This window comes from Pholcus phalangioides, unplaced genomic scaffold, assembly GCF_987345545.1.
Source record: "Pholcus phalangioides strain wild (caught in Gottingen) unplaced genomic scaffold, Ppha-v1.0 ptg000009l_1, whole genome shotgun sequence".
Lineage (NCBI taxonomy): Eukaryota > Metazoa > Arthropoda > Arachnida > Araneae > Pholcidae > Pholcus > Pholcus phalangioides.
In genome coordinates, this window is record NW_028301602.1 from 44,057,751 (window position 1) to 44,075,284 (window position 17,534).

The window sequence follows — 17,534 nt, forward strand, 5'->3', positions numbered from 1 at the left end:
AGACTGGTTATTTGTGGAGATGAAGATTACAAGGAAGGAAATTCATCACTGCCCCCACGGGGACTCGAACCCCGGTCTCTCGCTTGCCGGACGAGTGCTCTACCATCTAAGCTATGGAAGCAGGTAGAATATTTCAACCTTGGAGCGTATATATGTGTTGAAAGGCATCGTACATGGACGTACATGGACCGTCAACAATCAACTAATAGCTCGTGAATGACATACGCCAATCAGATGGCCAACCATGCATTTACGCTCCAAGGTTGAAATGTTCCACCTGCTTCCATAGCTTAGATGGTAGAGCACTCGTCCGGCAAGCGAGAGACCGGGGTTCGAGTCCCAGTGGGGGCAGTGATGAATTTTCTTCCTCGTGATCTTCATCTCCACAAATAACAAGTCGTTCAATGAATCTTGTATTCTATTTTTCGTGAAATAGAATCATAAAAATTAAAAAAAGGAACTGACTTTCCAAAATTATCTTTTGTTTTGTAAATGATCGATTATTATCATCGAAATCGAAATTATATATTTTTTTAATTTCTTCGTTCGGGAATATGTAAACGTTTGCAGCGAGAAATCATCCTTCACAATTATGTATGTATATTTTTTCTAATACGAGGTCTATATGTTTTCTATACGATATTGGAAACTCGACGCTTCGTGAATATAAGCCAAGGACTCCTGACTATGCGAAATTATTAATCTACTGTTCACCGTTGATTTTCCGGGACCAAATACGAACGAGAAAGCTGACAGAAATGATGCGGAACGACGTCGGCAATCAGCATTTTTTTACTGATTTAAATATAGCTTTTTTTCTTTCCTTACCATATTGCATCTCTTTGTGTTCACACGGGGCCACGCCATCTTTTTACTTCTTTTTTTTTCCTTTCTCATCGCGATGCCAGGATTCTTTGTTCATGTCCCAAGGTAAACGACATCATTTTCAATTACCGCCTTAAACCAATTATGACGTTTGTCAAAATTGACTTGTCTCTCTTCTTTTTCTTGTTTTTTTATTTTATTTTTGTTTTTTACGTATACAACAGTTATTCGGCCTCCATTTAAGACATCAATTTCAGAAGATATTCTTTTTGTCAATCTACATATTTATCCTTTCATCGTGCACATGAGTAAGTTACAAAGACATCACCAATGAAACAAGAGCCGTTCTACCAGAAGAACATCAGCAGGTTGTGAAGATTCTCCTAATGGAGGACGGGAAAAGCACCACCATTAACTTTGGTGTCGGAAAAGGGGGGTCCGCGCACAAGGCTCTTCGTTGTCATACGTATCTATCTTGTCTACGTGACGTCAATAGTATTGTGGGTCAACGGGTATAAGCAAGAAGTCATTGAAATGTAGGAGGTGGGAGAGAAGAGGAAAAAAAAATTCTTTGGTAAATGATGCAAACATCGGATCCATCCATCGCTTTGTGGTGCGTCGTCGAAGCGAAGGTTTTCCTCGAACGGGCATATCCTCACTTGATGCTACTGTTATGCTGTTGAGAAATGAACTGGAAGTAAAGAAACGACACGGACACGTTCATTGATGCCATATGACGACATCTTCGAAAGAATGCAATTTACTGAACGGGCCTTTTTTTGTTTGAGGAAACGCAAGATGGGTCTGTCTTGCTATCCCTGGAAAAACGGCTTTCCTCTTCGTCACTGTAATGTATGATTCTGAAGATAATACACCGTTTTCACATGCACGGCTAATTCGTAAAATATAGTTTTTGCCAAGTTTGTTGGTCGAATGGAAATTTTCATGCAGTCAAAATTCATTGTGTCTACAATTAAAGCCGTCTACAGCTTTAACTACCCATCAGAACAGCTACAAAACTTTTCGAATGCCTTAATGAAGGCGTGAGAACGAAATCGAGAGCGGAAAAGAAAAAAAAAATCAGTTTTGACATTTTTACTAATTACAGTGATATCTCGGCTAACGAACGCCTCGGATTACGAATTTTGCGGCTGACGAAGATTTTTTTCGAGATTTTTCTGCCTCTTCGGCTAATATAAATGAATATAAATCCTCGTTGATATAAATGCATGCGCTTACGTAGAACAGCCGCGTCGTTAGCTGGATTTCAGCGCCAATCATCATCAGAATTACTCTCACTCTTGAATCGGATCAACCTCGGAATCTTTCTTTCAGATGTACCTACACTTCTCTTTCTGAATGTTTTTGAACCATTTCATGTAAAATGAAAGATTCAGCTGATAGAACATGCATTGAAGAAAAAGGAAGCCTATGTTTTCAGAGCGCGCTTTCTTCTAGTGCAAGACTCTGAGCATGAATCTGGACAGTCTGGAAACTTATCTTTCGTCTGCATGTATCATCAATGAGCTGACACAAATGGATGAAGCACCCATGAACTCGACTGGGCTTTACTATACTAAAGCTGGTGTAGGTGGGGTGTGTGTGTACATTAAGGTAAAACAAAAAGATCTTGTCTCTCATCTAACAGAGATCTCTCATCTATATACAAATATAAAATATCTCTATAATACAATCTCACTATATAAAAATATCTTTCATCCTCTTGAAGATTCTCATTTAACCAATTTTGTAGCTGTTCATTTTAGCCTTCAGCCAGTTTTTGTCTTTTTTATAGCGTTCCTCGGTGTTTCAAAAATCTTTGAATTTTGGGCAGAGCCTGGAACGAATCAAACTCCCAAGGGAAATCGTGTTTCGGCTTACGAAGATTTCGTCTAACGAACATGATTCAGGAACAAATCATCTTCGTTAACCGAGGTATCACTGTAGATGTTTTCTATGCAATGCACAAGTAATTTTTTGCAGAAATGTGACCAAACTGTTCAAGCTTCATGGTGAAGTAGCTGAATATCCCCAGCATCCATTCTCTTTTTTTTTTCCCGCCTCTTATTACAGGTTTTTTTTTTTAACCTTTCGTGCTTTACGGACTCTTTTGCGCATAAGACGAAGTCCTGAGACTCCCTTCCCTTTGCCAATAAGATGAAAGCCACAGGCCACTGTACAGAATGACATTCATTCATCATGTACTGTAATTACTGTATATGAAAACAGTTTTACATAATGCTTTTCTCATTCAAGCTTACGAACCCCTTGATACGTCTCCAAGGACCTCAAGATGTCCTTGGACCCATGGTTAAGAACCACTATCTTATGACGTTGAAATTACAAAAAACGTGTTTTGCTACTGGGGGAAACTCTTTTACGGATACAATGATTTCACGGAAAAAAGTTATACGGAAATTTTCGTCTTCAAAAGGGGTTTCGAAAAATTCTCCTCGTCCCTTAATTAAAACATCCTCCTTAAGTTTCATAATTTTCTTACCAGTACTTGAGGCCGTAGACAGCTCAGAATAGGTGAACTTCAATTATAGACACTCATATCTGCGCATTGTTCTCAGAACCTCCACGAGGCATCTCTCTCATCTAAAATTTTCGAACGAACATATTTTATGCCACCGTTTTAGTAATACAGTTACGACGCTCGTTATAACGACCATGTTATTGCGACTGTTTCATTATAACGGCCAGTACGACAACTCCTAAATATTTTCATGTTATTTTTAATCCAATATAACGACCTCCAAAAACAATTCAAATACAACGCCCGAACTCAGCCCTGCCTCGTTTCTGTTTTGCTAAGAAATATACAAAAATCGATTGCCAAAATTGCATCGACCTTGATCATTGACATTAGAGGATTCGTTGCATAGGTGCGTGCACGTGATTAATTATTACAACTTTATTATTTTTTTCTAACCTGATGCATTTCTACTGCAACTGCTTACATTATTCTGAAAAGAATAGTATAAATTTTTATTCCGTCATAATATGAGAGTCCGGTGTATATTTGCATATAAATGAAGTATAAAAAACCCACTCTATACCTATTTCTTTTTTTCTCAATTTTTTGACATTTTAGAAAGTACATCTTTAAGTGTCATTTCAGTGCAAAATGCGGCTATATAAGGGCAATACTTTTTCCATATATAAAAAGAGTTTATTTTTCATTTTTCGGGAGCTGCTGAAATTTTGTGTATTCAAAGCTTTATAAAAAACACCAAATTGATGGAATTGCAAATAGAATTCAAGGAAAAACAACTTTTCAGTTTTGCTAAGCAAAATTTTATCTGTTTATAGATAACATTAACATATAGCAAAACTGTATATTTTACCCTTATATAATTAGCAATTTTAGCTTAAAAAATACATTCTAATTAATTAAATTGCTATGCTGATGTTGTTATATTGTTTCAATGAAAAAGATGCTACCAGCTCTAATCACAGCCATTAACTTCCATATTCGATACAAAGACTTTCCAATGTAACGTCTGTTTTCCATGGAACGTGGGGGGGGGGGGGTCGTTATAACGAATGTCGACTGTATCTAGATCAGGAATGAGAACAAAAATGTTTGCCATAACAAATAATTCTATACTGCTAAAACACAGATTATCATCATTTCTGGTTAAAATGTGTCATCACACCCATGCTAACCTTCAAGTAACATTCAACATTTCTGATACGTGTTATAGCCAATCCCAGCGCATTTATTTTCCCAACTGCGGATGTTTTGCTAGTTGCATGATGCCATCAAGATAAAGTGATTCGCATTCCAAGATAGCTGTTCTCTGTAGCTCAGTTTACATTTACTGGCCACTATGAATTTATTTCTTTATATCAAAGAATGCCACATGAAGTGAGCAACATAAACTTTGTTTATATTGACTCATGGGATCGCTGCGTTGGTTGTTTGCGTTCCAGCCTCGCCTCGGACTGGAACTAATGCCTATGATTGATATACGAGTATATATTTCCACGAAGAGAGAGGTGACACACAAAACAAATATTAGTTTGCGATCGTACTTGAACAGCCTTGTGTGTGAGCCAATGAACTAGATTAAATATGGAAAAAAAAAAAACTTCGGCCTTAAGAAGGACGTTTACATGGACGTGAATGGAAACCATATCGGGGAGAGATGGGATCCATTGGATATGCTTTCCCACGGGAAAAATTCTCTGGCATTAATCTAAAGAGGAGAAAGGAAAAAAAGAAGTAGATTCATGAGGATCGACGGCAAAAAATGCAACAACAATTCGTCACAGTGATAAATAACGGAATGATTCATCTACTAGGATAAGATTCGACAAGGCACCGAGTCCAAAAATCGAATTACTTCCATCAACGTTGTATGTGTTCGCTACCACGGGAACTATCTTTTCACTATGATTCCATCCAAATTCTCTAATGAAGCGACGCATCGACTATAGCATCAATAATTGGTGTTTCCGGCTGATTCCTATATGCATTATAATATTTATGAACTCTTAAAACGTCCATATAAACATCACGACCTCGGTTTCAATAACACATTTTTTGTCGCTTTTGTTTCAGTCTATTTTTCCCAACGAATTCCTAGAATTAGATCTCAGCACACATTAGAGGAATGTTATAAATAAACATTCATTATATACATAGAGAAAGACGTCTCCACTCCTATTGTATTTATTGCATAGTTTAACGCCCCGACTTGCTTATTGATTAGCTGCCATTCATTGAACATGGGAACACTCAGGGGATTGGGCACTGTTTCAGATATGTGAGAGCTCTGCTTTAAATAATTTACACGATTTCTATTTGTAAATCAGGACCAGGTCAGCGAGTGACCAAAAGAGTGCCTTGGAGAGCATGTAAGCACGGGAGTGACCAAAACATTCATGTGAGCGACCAAAAGAGTGACCTAGAGAGTGTGTAAACATGGGATTGAATTAAACAGTGTGCTAGTGCGTCAGCGACCAAAACAGTGTCCAAGCAAGTGAATAATCAAAAAAGTGGCCTAGAGAGCTAGGGACCAGTCAATGGGTGACCAAAAGAGTGACTTAAATCGTGTGCAAGAACGAGAGTGACCAAAACACAAGACTGTGCAAGCATTTGAATGACCAAAAGAGTGACCTAGAAAGAGTGACTTAGAGACAGATTCACATTTACCTGGGTGAGGGCTAAGCTGGGCAATAGCCCAGGGTGGCAACTTTGGGGGAATGCGCATTAAAGAAAATTTTTATCATGAGTTATACAAAATATCGTGGCTGCTCGAGCACATATTGCACCCTCGGGTTTAACGCCGGGGACAATGACGGACCATTTTCCAACTAATTCCCAAATTACCAAAATTACCATTTTCCAACTAATCCCAAATTACCATTTCCCAACGAATTCCAAATTACCATTTTCCAACTAATTTCAAATTACCATTTCCCAACGAATTCCAAATTACCAAAATCACCATTTTCCACAATTAATTCCCAAAAATTATCATTCTCTAACTAAACTGATTCCGAATTCCCAAAATTATCATTTTGCAACTAGTCCTAAAATATAATTTTGCAACTAATCCTAAAATATAATTTTGCAACTAATCCTAAAATATATAATTTTGCAACTAATTCCATATTACCAAAAAATTACCATTTTCCAATTAATTCCAAATAATCACTTTCCAACTACCTCCAACTTATTATCGAAAGCATTCAAAGAGAGAGATGGATGTAATTAAAAATTTTCCAAAGAAAACTGATGGGGAATCGAATCAATTCTTTTTTTTCCAGCAATGTGTACAAATGTTTCAAGGAACACCTGACGTAATTTCTTCTTATCCTATACAGACAGTTAATTTTCAAACATTTTCAGAAAATTCCACTAAATTAGAAAACTAATTCAACATTTCTTCCTTCCTGTGAATTTCCGCTCGTCACGTAATTACGTAATTAAAAATGAAACAAAAAAAAAATTTCTAAGAGATATTCCAACGGTTTTTTTTTTCTCTTTCTCTAAGAATTCGCGTTGGAAATTTCCATTGGGAGAGAAAAGCTCAAACATACACTCGTGATATTAATTTTAATTTCTAGAAAAAAAGAATTCCACGTACTCGGAGGGAAATTAATTCTACAATATCTAGAATCTAATTAACATCAAGAGCTTCTCTAAAAGAAAATTAGCCAAACGAGCACGAAAATCTTCAGCGTTTTTAAGGGGGGAAAAAGTTAGTTTTCGTTAATAACTTTTTCCGTGTTTGTTTTTCCTGCCCTCGTAAATCCATTTACTTCAAGATTTGTTTCAACTTTAATGAAAGTAAACACGCAAATGAACAACAAACCAGAACAAAAAAAAAAAATAATTAATAATTTCTTCCGCATTTTAATGATCAAGAAAAAGTTCTCACACAAACAAAATTATTTCCTAAAATACGTTGGATTCATTAATTTATTTTTTTACTATTTCAGCACGAAAATGGATTTTTCTCTTGAGAAAAGAGGGAGTGGAATAGCGCAGTCGATTGATAAGTAAGCAAGAGCCGGAACTGACGGGGGGCAAAGGGGACAACTGCCCGGGCTGCAAACTTCTGAAGAGAACAGCAAAAATACCGTTATAAAGTCATCGAATTTCGCAGTGGCGGGGCGGCAAAATCATGTTTGTCTCCCCCTCCCCCATGAAAACTTTAGTTATGGCCCTAAACACACCATTTGGCTTTGTATGTAGTCGAATACCGTTACAGCGAAAAAAATCTAGTTTTAAGGAACACTTTTCTAATCCCGCTGATAAGTTTACATAGAAACAAAATAAAAATATGGAATTCCTTTATAACGAAATTTCGTTACAGCGAAGCGATTTCTCCGGTCTCTTGGAGTTGGTTATAACGGGATTCGACTATACTTATTCGAGCCGTTGAAGATTTTTTTTATCCTGCAAGACTTTTGATACAAAAATAAAACTTTTTGTATCAAAAACTTTTTGATACAAAAATAATACTTTTTTACATAAATTCAGGGGGGGGGGGAGGGCTCAAAAAGGGCTTGATATCCCCAAGCTCTCTAACTCAATAATAAGACGGTCCGGGATCTATCAATGTGTATACCCCTCACTTCCCACGATCTGACTTTACGCGTTTCCGCTATAATGCGATTTTGAAAAATCAGTGTAGGAAATCGCCAACTTAAGAAATTTGCCCTGGAGTTAAAAATTCTGAAAATTGGCGTTACCAGAAACTTCTTTTTTGGTAACACATTGACAATGCAATCAGAATTTTAAGAAAATGATCGGAATGATTGTCATATTTGCGAAGGTTATTCAGGATTCTCTGGCTTTCTACAACAGTTTTTATAAGGAAGAAGAAGCTGCTTTTCACATGTATCGTGACTATTTCATTAGAAAGCTATTAGCTTTCATCCCGAGCTCTTCAGGAGATAAAAGTTCCACACTCAATAGAACCAATCCATCAATTAAGAACAGAAAGGAGAAAAAATTATTAAATTTATCCGCATGGTGTAAATTCGTGAGATTTATCTCATAGGTAAAAAGTATCATTTCATTCACAAAAATTTATTCAGCTGCTGGTCTTAAGCTAATTTTCTTCATTCGTCTGCGAAGAAAGTCCCCTCATTTCAATCTTACCCATGATAAATTCAACTCATTTTACGCGGTTTCGTCTCACGCGATTATTTCGCGGAACTAATTAATCGCGTGAAGCGAGAAACGCCTGTGCAGTACGTGCGTTAATTTAATTAGATCTTTCGTCAAAAAACTTGACAAAACGAGCATTTTTATCTAAACGGACGGCCGAGTGCTGTTTCGAAAAAACGCGACGCATATTCACCTCTTTGGTCCTACTCTAAAATAAATCACCCCTCTCTTAACATTTCGATCCAAAATTGGCTCTCGTAGTGCAGTGTTTTTTTAACTTGCGGTCCACGGACCCACGGAATCCACGAGCACTATGTGAGAGGGGGAGGAGGTCCACGGAATCATTTTCATTTACTTCTATTTGCATAAGTTTTTGTTTCATCGCCCCAAAAATAATGAACTTCATCTATTCTAATAACTACACAAACAGCAATAGAAATACAGATTACAATATCTTTTACATCATTAAAAACACGAATATTGATGCTGTGATTAAAAAAAAAATATGTATATTGTACCAATAATTTAAATACTAATATTTTACTATCTGCTTTTTATATCTACTTTTATTTATTTATTGTACCAATAAAAAAATAAAAGGTAAAAAAATTGGTGAAGGAAAAAAATTCAATATAATAAAATTCATATAGGCGTGCTGGAAGGATCTTCAAGTCTCTTGGAGTTGCATTGTTGCATGTAGCTTATATGTGTTTTGTATTTTTGTTTTGAATTTATGTTTGTATTTGTATCTTATGATTTGTTTTAAAAACAAAAGACACATTTAGGCTGTAAAACTAATAAAGGATATAACAAATACATTCCCTATAAAGTTTGGATTTTATGGGGAAGGGGGGGTCGCGGTGAATTTAACTTTACTACGGGGGTCCGTGCCAACAATACGTTTTAGAAACACTTGATTGTATATCCGTAACTGAAAGTTTCGTTTTAAGTTTACACCTGTATAAAACTCCATTCATAGGATTTTTTCACTTTTTCAGAATTGGGGTGTGCCCATCATCCCTATTTCTTGGGGCATTTCCGTATTTTCACTTAATTTTGGTTAACCCGACCTTTTCAGAGAAAATGTCCCCCGTTTTTTGCCCAGCATTTTTAACAGATCCCATTTGAATTTTCATTCTTTATTGAAATTAATGATTGAAATTATTTTCCCTCGACTTATACAAAATATACTATACGAATACGAAACGAAATACACATTGCACCACCACTGTTATCAAAAAAAAAAATTGCAATGTCTCCTACAGTGGAAAATGAAGCAGATATGTCCATTTTTTCCCCCATGAATCCAGTGGCCGAATAAACAACGAATTAATGAAAGAGAAGTGGAATAACACGATCATATTTTTAGTAACTACAGCAATAAATGTAAGACAACTTGCGATTTGGCAATTCATAATAATAACTTTTATGCTTTTGCATGTTATCATTTGTTTTTATGTGTCTTTTTCTAAGAATGGTGTTTATGCGTAGGTTACAGGATAAACAACCTGGCAATGGGCCATAAATATCTTTTGTTTATTATGCATATGTTGATTTTTTTTTTTCAAACCCTTCATCATGAAAGTTCAACATGTGTTTCCCAAACGAGCGACAGAAGAGAAGTAAAAAAAAGAAAAACCTCATGTTTCCTCGCGTCACTTTTCTTCAAAAATGCATGTTTTTCGTGTACAATTCGGACGCTTCTTTCAACGGGTGCGAAAGCTATTGCTCAATGACACTAGACACGGAAATAAATCGCTCCACATAACTATTATTTCTTCTTTCTCTAAAGGAGAACTTTACATCGTTGACACGTGTTGTAAAACTTCCAACTTCTCCGAAGTATGGCTATTTACAGTAATTGTGTATAAGTTGTCGAGAAAATCATTCCCAAGCCAATATCTCTGAATACTCATTTTACGTTGAAAGTTCTGAATGGAAATGTGCTTGCTTTTCTCGTCTTTTAAAGTTTTGATATGCTCCACCCAAAAGTCAAAAAACCTATAATAAAAATATACCTTTACATTGTAAATGCACAAGGTCATAAATAGTTGAGAAATCCGTAAAAATTGTAATGCAATTGTGGTTTGCAAAAACGTTCTTCTCACAAAGGGGGATTTTTTTAGGAGCAGAAAAAAATTTTAGTTCGAATTTTGTCAATGGAGGGTGCTGCACGGCAGCAAATCACAGAATTTTTGACCTGAACCTTTCTTCAATCTCTTCCGTGTTCGAAGCGTTCGTAAAGCTCCAGCCGGTGATTCGTGGCTGAGGCAAAACAACTTCACCAGTAGTGATCCACCAATGTCAACCTTTATCCACCAATGTCAACATCACAATGAAAACCTTATGCAAGCGCCAGCAGCAGGAAAATTCAGAAAAATGAGCTGTTAATCGTACACCCTGCATTTTATGGGACTCCGTTTTGCAAATTGCCAGTGATTTCGTTCCGTGCAGCACCCTCTATCGACAATAATTTGAACTAATGTTTTTCGTTTATCAAAAAAAAATTCCTCCGTTCCTGAAAATAATTATTTTCGCAAACCACAATAAAATTTTCCAATTCCTTTAATTTTTATGAATTTTTAAACTTTTACGGATTTATATGGGGCATCCTGTATTTATTTTACGAAAGGCATTTTAAATAGAGATGCTTGGAATGCGGGGGGGGGGTGTCTCAGAAAAATTGCACGAAGTTGTGATACAGTCCCCCTAAGGGGCCTATATGAAAAAAAATATACCCTTTCATTACAAATGTATACGGGGGGTGGTTTCAAGAAGAGTATCTGACAGGAATAAAAATGAACGTTTTGAATGATTCTGTAATCGAAGCAGAATACAGCAAAAATATCCACAAAAAATCGTTGTTATTGGGCCATTCGTAAATTAACACTATAATCAGGGGAAAAATAAAAATTGAAACTCGTTTTTATAGTTATAGTATTTTATTACGAAAATACGGGCAAAGAATTTCCAAAATCGATATCTTGGGAAATTTCTATTCACATGTCACGGGCGAAGTTCTTTCTTGGTAAATTAGATTTCTCATATTAAATTTTACCAATTGCCATTTTTTTCCCATTCGGATCTTACACAAATTTTAATTTTTATATATCCTTTAATTGTCACTTTAAGAAGTTGGAAACGATGATAGCTCAATTGTGATGAATATATATTCTCCTGTATTTTTTTTTTTAATTTTACTAATTTTAGAATGAACCGGAGAATATTTATTCCTCTCGGACGCACTTCGTAAAAAATCCGGTTTATAAGTTCATTGATCATTCCCAAGAGATTCCTCCTTCGTGTTATTTGCCCTATTGAACCAAAATAAATACATGAAAACAGTGACCTTTTGAGCAGCATCATAGCGGAAATCACTAAACCCCCCCCCCCTTCAAAATGGCATATATTTTTTTAATGGAGTAAGCTTTCTTCCGGTTTTCAGCAGGAGTATCAGGAAAAGTGCTCCATTGAGAAATCACTTTTACAAAATACCATCTGGGCTTAGTCAATGCTAATATAAGGCGCTTTTAAAAAAAAAAGGAGGCGAGATATGTCGTCAATGCCGCTTAGAGGGACTAATACCGATTCATCATCAACTGATACGTAATCGTTTCTTCACGTACTGAATCAATTTTAAATATGAAAAAAAAAATGAATAGGGGTTTGTTTGAGAAATAAATGATTTCTTAAATACTTCAAATTTATTTCTTTTTTTTCCACAACTAGACAATCTCTAAAATTCAAGAAGAAACTTTCAATAAATGACTGATATAGTGAGTAATATTTGGAATTTAACAAGTGAATATGACCTATTTTGATTGAGGTTAATTACAATCATAACGATTTGGATATATATGTTATAGTCTATATTTCTGGATCATTATTTTTTTACCCCTGCTATCTAAAACGGTATACAAGGGAAAATTCAATTTGGTTTCACTTTTGACTATTTTTGAAAGACTCTCCCCATCATCTCCCCAGAGATAAATCACATACTGCGTATATGTTTTTTTATACACCCTATCATTGTATTATTTTCTTTGGAATTCTATTAGATAATTGTACTGTATGCATATAACGTGAAATGAAATTTATTTTATTTTTTTAAGGTAATAATACATCCTTAGTTTTCTTAAGTTTCGAATCGTTCGTTGTGTATGGATTCAATTCGACATGTTTTCGAAAATGAGAAGAATTGTTATTTTCGAATATGTATATACTCATTCATCCACTTCGAAAGAAATATACTCAGAGAGAATTAATGGTAATTGTACAAGATCAGATACTTTACTCGAGTTTCAGATAAATAAGATTAACGAAGAAAAAAAAAATCGGTCCAAAACTAATCATTTTGATGCGTTAAAATTCATGATTCATAAATTTCGGGAACATCTCATTGCATCATCTCCATATAGTTAATAAATTTTGTGTATCAAAAACATCTCAATAAAATTTTTTCAAACTTCAAATCTCTGAAGTAGGAGGAACATCTGTTTCGGATATAAAATGAAAGAAATTATGTAGTAGTACGTATTTGGCATTTTGTGACCAGAAGTATTTTCTAAAATGTAGTGGAAATTGTATGAGGGAAATCAGAAAACTGTAAATGAAAAATAAAAAGGAACCAAGCGCTGACTTACCGTTATCAAAGAACAGACGCTGCAGGTAACCTGAGTTGAGAACGATTTCCATTACAAAGAGACACCCGCACACACACTCAGAGAAAGAGAAAGACGTTGTTGAAGTGGCGTTCATTTGGTCGCTCTTAGTCCACGTCGAAGTCTTCTCAAACGACACAATAAATAACAACCGCGAAAGAATTCTCAACACCGGCAGCTGCACTGCGTTATTATGGGATAACTGACCGAAATCCACTTGCACAATTTCTTCTTGATCCAATCCTGGCAGTGCCACCGGAGAAACATTTTGGTGACGAACCTGTGCGGCTTGCAGGTCATCCCGCTAGGGAAAGAGCACGAACCCAGAGTCATGCAGGAGCCTTCTTTTATCCACCTCGGGAAGAACCGGACCCCCAAGTCTTTCCATCGGTAGGCCACCGGGCAGTAGGTGTAGAACCACAGCAGCTGCTTGAATTTCCGCCTCATCTTCTTGCCGACTTTCATGCGTATCTTGCTGCCGTCCGGCAGTTTCAGCGAATGTAACCTTAGGTGGCGTATCTCCTTGGGCATCTTGGTCGCGGGAACGACCTTACCTTGTTTAGTCCGTCTGAAGCTGAACTCGACAGTCCCGTTCGGCCGCAGTTTGCTTTCCAGCGGCTGTGTCTCGCTCATGAACTCGCGGTCGAAGTTCTTGCCCATTTTCTCTTTCAGGACTTTGACGTTGAGGTCCTCGGGTTTGGGATCGTACCTCTTGTCCGGGGGTTCGATCAGGTCCATCACCGGTAGGTCTTGAGAAGGCGACGGTCTCATCCAGTGTCTCGAGGCAGCGCTTTTCTCCACGAGGATTGCTAGGAAAAGTAGCGAAAGTCCGGCTCTGTACGATATCATCTGACGACGATGGTGTTTCATCTGAAGTTCGGTTCTATCCGTGCCGTCGGCGGCACCATCCATCAAAATAACTGTATATGGAATCGGGAAATACTTTCTAGCCCGTTTCTTCTATCCTCGTCAGTGACAATTCGTATATCGATATCATAATTATCAATTCACATTCGAAGGAAAACATCCGTTGTACACAGCTTCCGAGTCAGAATCTTGCAATTCCAGTCGGCTTCATTCACAACAAATCAACTATTCGCGACACACAAATTCTCCGAATACATCAATGCTAAAAAACGGGTGTAGAACTTATTAATCCCAGGTAAAAAAAATAAGATATATATAATATATATTTTTTATCTCCTTTTTGGAATTTTCTTTCAAGAAAATATAAAACCGTCTCCACTATTAGAATACTATGTATCTGAATGAAATACACACGCACTCACGCACACAGCACATAAAAGATAGAATGCGGCCGGTGAATAGTATAGTAGAGGAGAAGAGGAGAAGCACGACCTCTCTCGAACAAGGCTCTCGGAGGTTTGAGAGAGAGAGAGCAGCGTGCGAAGTCTGCGTGTGTGAGTCAAGTAGTCTTCTTCTCCTTTAGCACCCGCGCGACCGTGGCGTTATTACATTTTTTTTCTCTCATTTTTTAACTCCACATACATATATATATATAAATTCTCTCTCTCAGCATGATACTCTCGAAACGTGACTTCTAACACATATACGCTTCTTTCAATTTCCCGTCTGGTACACCGTCATTCACTGAAAAGAAACGGCCTCACTGCTGATAATTGTTATCCACAAATAAAGATTGCATCACGGGTAGAGAGAGAGATACGCAAATTTCGCAAATTGAAAAAATAACAATAATTTTCGCAAACAAATTTCAAATCAGAAATTTCGCATTACGCAAACATCGAAAATTTTGCATTCATTCGCAGAAAAAAAAATTTAATAAAAAATTGTGCATTCGTCCGGAAAATTAATTTTCAAATATAAAAAATTTTGCTTTCCACTGCAAAAATATTTTCAAATCAAAAGTGTTGCATTCATCCGCTATATATTTTCTTAATTAAAAATGTTGTATTTATCCACAAATTATATTTTTAAATGAAAAATTTTGCATTCATCGACAGAAATGTGTCTTAAAAATTAAAAATTTTGCATTTACTCACCAAAAAAAGTTTCAAATCAAAAATTTTGCATTCATCCGCAAATATATATATTTCAAATCAAAAATTAATAAATATATGAGATACTATTATGATTTGCCATACGGGATTCCCCGAAGGGTTTCATTTCTTCTACAAAAACAAAAAAGAAAGAATAAATATGTTTCTTTTTCATTTCACGCACCTATATATATTCGATAGATGTAAAAAAATACAGGAATATATTAAGAAATTGAGGCTGCGCCCGCTTGAAGTCATTTAATAAGCTGAGCATACTTATCAAATCCTTGATATTTTGCCGTTTTTTCTAGAAAATCAGTTACTTTAGGTGAGTCATAGATTTCGAAGAGATTCTATTCACTGCTCCAAAAAACGTACGCAAAACCCAGTATCAATGCATTAAAACAAGAAACATATAAACTCTAATTTTTAAATCTCTGTTAAAACACACTTGCTTCTGACAAATACAGTACAACGGAACGGAAAATGTCATGAAATATAAAGGGTACACCAATATGAATATTTAGGAGTTCATATACAGGACGACTTAAAATGGAACTTGCAATGTGATAAATTAACTAATAAAATCCGATTATATATATATATATATACATTTATACAGTTATACCTTATAGATTGAGATATTTAATAGATGGAGATTTCTTAAAGGACTTTTTTATGAATGGATTTATTCAATTACAACCTATGGATTATGTGCCTGGGGTAGGCTTACTAACCTATATTACAAAATTAAATAACACATACAACAAAGCAAGAACATTACAAGCATGTAATACATACGATAACAACATAAATTGCCATACACCGGATATTAGACAGCTATACATTTCAGACGTAAATTTTGTGTTGAAAAACAACAATTGGTTACGGCGGAAAAACAAACAGAACTTCAGCAAGAATCAAACGGGAATTTGAAGTCCCCAAAAAAAAAAATAAACACCCCTTTCAAAAAATGTTTCTCGTTCACTGCTCCAAAAATGATGAATTAATTTCAGTCGACAGCTCATAATCGTATCAATAAATATGATGTTTTCATGTAGGCAAGGGCGTGGTAGGGCAGGTCGATAAGATACTCGCCTAAAGGACGTTTAGAGGTATCGCGAGTTCGATACCCGGTTCATCATTGTCAGAAGCTCCTGACACAGAAGTACAACAGATACGGCGACATGACCACAGAAAAAGATTGCTAGCGCAGGAAGCCCCCATACTGAGGGGTTAGCGCACAAACGGTGAGTACAAAAAAGGCTGCAGTTCGGAATCGGCACTAAATTGTAGGTTCGGGTCTAATTAGCCCTCGTGTGCAGAAAATGACTGTGGTGCGACAAAAATGATCAAATGATCATGTATGCAAAAAGAGTACAAAATTATGAAAATATATTTTAAGACTCTTTTTTTACACTCATAGAACACAATATAAATAATGACATCAATGGGAAACATTGGAATAATTTTAATTGCAGCTAAAACAAATCAGACACTTTTTACACGATGTCATGGTAGAAAAAAAAAAAGAAGAAAGAATAAAAGAAATATATATATGTACCTCTGTGAGAATATACGTACGTATATGTGTATATATGAATAGCATTGTGAAACGAAAAGGTATATTTATTACATAGACTCATTATTTGTATAAGAAATATATCGTAATTCAGCAATTTCACATCTGATAATTCAAATTTTTACACTGCATAACTTTTTGAAATTTTCATATCTTATTACATAACATACGGTTCTTGAGAAATGGTGGCAAAATATAGTAATTTAATCGATAGGGATGCCTGGAAGGGCGTTGTGTCCCTTGGGGCTCAATATGATTATTATGTGTTAATGTCTTGTCCTTCTCTATGTGGGTTTTTGTTTTGTCTTTCAAATGTATTTCGTGTTTGTTTTTGCATAAAAAAAACTACTTTCGATCTTGTTTCCTCTTAGAAATAATAGGAAATCGAAAAAATTCTTTATACAATAGAAAATTCTATTTAAAAATTGGTTTTGCTCCAAACTGGGAGGTCGGAATTATGCTTCCCGAATACCAAAACTACTGTTCACATTGAAATTTAAATTCAAAATTGAAAAGGCCGATTAATCAAATTATTAAGTCGCTGATTTCGAAACTACTTTTATACTGTTTCTCTGCAGAAATTGTATGAAGGAAGTATCATTGGTCTTGAGAGTTTCGTTCTTAAATAATACTGGGGGAGGGGGGGGGGGTCTGGAAGGAAGCTTCCGGAGTATGAAACTTGCTGTTCGCAGTGGGGGATAATAAACTTTGGTCTTGACATCTAAAATTCCCATCAAATTGAATTGTTCAACTGATAAAAACACATCGATGTGTACAAACATTTAACTAATGGAATTTTTCGTAGGCGATGT

The 17,534-nt window shown here is 35.9% G+C and overlaps 1 protein-coding gene and 1 non-coding gene across 2 annotated transcripts in view; both read right to left on the minus strand.

The window, feature by feature from the left end:
* LOC149083136 (noggin-2-like) overlaps positions 1-14,144 on the minus strand; it is a 29,105-nt gene extending 14,961 nt beyond the window's left edge. The window contains exon 1 of the mRNA XM_089236279.1: positions 13,102-14,144. Coding sequence (XP_089092405.1) covers positions 13,285-14,031 — 747 coding nt within the window. The 5' untranslated portion in view covers positions 14,032-14,144 and the 3' untranslated portion in view covers positions 13,102-13,284. The remainder of the gene's footprint in view (positions 1-13,101) is intronic.
* TRNAA-GGC (transfer RNA alanine (anticodon GGC)) lies at positions 50-121 on the minus strand. Its single transcript has one exon. It is a non-coding gene; the product is annotated as a tRNA-Ala (tRNA).
* Positions 14,145-17,534: the final 3,390 nt, after the last annotated feature.